This window comes from Dendroctonus ponderosae, unplaced genomic scaffold (assembly GCF_020466585.1).
Source record: "Dendroctonus ponderosae isolate FM_Combo_2020 unplaced genomic scaffold, Dpon_F_20191213v2 Dpon_F_20191213_4, whole genome shotgun sequence".
NCBI lineage: Eukaryota > Metazoa > Arthropoda > Insecta > Coleoptera > Curculionidae > Dendroctonus > Dendroctonus ponderosae.
The window spans coordinates 15,444,802-15,446,911 of record NW_026018611.1 but is presented as its reverse complement, the minus strand read 5'-3'; the positions used below and the strand labels follow the sequence as shown (position 1 = coordinate 15,446,911).

At 34.9% G+C, this 2,110-nt stretch overlaps 1 protein-coding gene across 2 annotated transcripts; it reads right to left on the bottom strand.

The window, feature by feature from the left end:
- Positions 1–876: 876 nt before the first annotated feature.
- LOC109541254 (COMM domain-containing protein 3) lies at positions 877–1,816 on the bottom strand. Of its 2 annotated transcripts, none has more exons than XM_019910055.2 (3): positions 1,607–1,816; positions 1,276–1,541; positions 877–1,138 (listed from the first exon to the last, which is right to left on the bottom strand). In XM_019910055.2, exons 1-3 carry the CDS (start codon positions 1,737–1,739, stop codon positions 938–940), a joined length of 600 nt encoding a protein of 199 aa, XP_019765614.1. In that variant the 5' UTR covers positions 1,740–1,816; the 3' UTR covers positions 877–937. The 2 variants fall into 2 exon arrangements, with proteins under 2 accessions (XP_019765614.1, XP_019765613.1); XM_019910054.2 differs by having other exon boundaries at positions 1,595–1,797.
- Positions 1,817–2,110: the final 294 nt, after the last annotated feature.

Sequence of the window (2,110 nt, the reverse complement as noted above, 5' to 3'; positions counted from 1 at the left end):
AATGTGTATTTGAAAAGTTTATCAGATCTACAGATGCACCGGCACTAAGAAAAAAATGTCGAATTCAAAGTGCATATGTGCGTCCCAAGCCTCAGGCGCGAAGAGGCCGGAGTGGGAGCCGCCGTTACGGTTCGCCGTGACCGAGAAAAATCTGTTCACCCTCCCATAAAAAGTTATCACTTCAAAAATTAATTGTTATTAAAAACTAATAAATTTCCAAAAAACTATAATAGAAAAACGGCAACAATGTTTTTCACGGTAATCTGCCTAATTAACAAAACGTAAAAACCTGTTGCTTCGTAATTATTTAAAACTCGGGTAACCCTGGATAAATAAAGAAAGTGACAATAAGATAGACAAGGATAAACGTTTAATTCAACAGGAATCGTTGAATGGCGGAAGCTATTTCGAAACTCATAACCTCGAATTATTAATTTGTTTACATATTACAAAAACATACATTTGAGTCTGTAACTCCAAACAAGTGCCTGTGTAATCACCTTATTATGAACTCTTCCCGTATGTACTCTGTAGCATTTCCTTTGAACTAATTGTATATCCGCAAATTCGTGAAAGGAAATTCAAAGTAAGTCACAGTTTGACTAATTATTGTTATTATTGACAAGGGCTATCCACCTGTAACTATCTGTTAATGACAAAAAACATCATTGCCACTTTGACTTTTCATCAGAAAATTGTAGAGATTAATCATGGAACACTCTCAAAATAATGCTTAATAACAAAGTTGAAATTCGATTTTCAACTGTTAATATCTGAAATTATCGAAATCTGTGAAATTATCGAAAAAAAAATGTCACTATTTTTCTCCTACCTTCCAAGTGAGCCCTTATTACCCCTTAAAAGGAATGACGCCAATTTTGAATCACCCTGTATATTTGGTTTTTACATTTACTGTCTATTAGCTAATAAATAACATTTAATTTGATGAAAGTCCACTAGCTAGCTTCTGGCAATGTCTCACAATATCCTTTAACTTATAGACTAAATCTTGTAATTCCTGGCTTGTGCATGTAAATTCGATAAACTCATGTTTCAGCTCTTCTAAAACAGCATCATACTTCTCTATTTTTAAGGACAATTTAAACAGTGGCCCATCAGGCTGGTCAAGTGAATTTGACTAAAATCACAAAAAAATTGTTCTTGGTATATGTTCTACAATTCGGTTTTCTGGGGTATTATTGCAAAGTTTTGAATCGTTTGATGGAGGTAGAAAAAAATCCAGGAAACTGTCTTGTTTTTAGTAAATTAACTTACTTTTACAAGGTGGCCGACTTCCCATCTCACATCCGTTACATGAGGTAAATGAGTTCCAATATTTATGAACTGTAGTCTCATTCGGTCGTACCAAAGGCCATAATAATTCTCTAAGAGTTTTGCCTTCTCTTGTTCAATACTACAATCCGTGGTCAAGTAGCTGAGAAGATCTTCAGGTGTTTCACTGTGTCTGACAAATTGGGTCAAAATGTATAGTAAGGAAGTTTGCAATTGGATTAAAGCAAAAGTATTTCCATGACTGGTAACTGAAATTGAAGAGTTAAAAATAATAAATGGATTTAATGCAGACGAACATTACACTTTGCCTTACATTTCTGAGAAGGCTCTTGATTAGCCAAGGATTTGCAACAGGTCTCAACCAATTGTTCTAAATTGTACTTGCTGATACTGTCATTTGTGTTTAAAATTTGTAAAGCCTTTTTATGTTTTTCTTCAATTTCCATAATGTTTGTTTACAGTCACTGTTTCTTCGTTCCAACCAAAAACTCGATTTTAGGTTAACGTGCAGCGTTGCCAGGCCAAGAGCTTCCATAGCGGTAGCGTGACCTCCGTAAGGCAGGTTGCAAACAAAGATTTGTGACGTCCCGACAAGGAGGCGGTCGATTTCCATTTACCCAATGCTTATTTCCTGCAGGGTTTTATTAAAACTGCTTGCAAAATGGTTGATTTTTAACAAAAATTTACATAACATTACACTAGATGAAGAATTTACCGACATCTAAAATACAGGGTTGCTCATTAGTGCGTCAAAGTGCGATATCTCAGTAAATATGAAGTTTACAAGAAAATTCGTCCAACGAAAGTTTTTCACGTT

Excerpts from the sequence above, each read along its gene's own strand:
- LOC109541254 (XM_019910054.2), bottom strand. The coding sequence starts at position 1,739 with ATGGAAATTGAAGAAAAACATAAAAAGGCTTTACAAATTTTAAACACA. Across the intron at positions 1,542-1,594 it reads TCAGAAATGTAAGGCAAAGT|TTACCAGTCATGGAAATACT; the intron begins GTAATGTTCGTC and ends CTTCAATTTCAG. Across the intron at positions 1,139-1,275 it reads AAGTCGGCCACCTTGTAAAA|TCAAATTCACTTGACCAGCC; the intron begins GTAAGTTAATTT and ends TTGTGATTTTAG.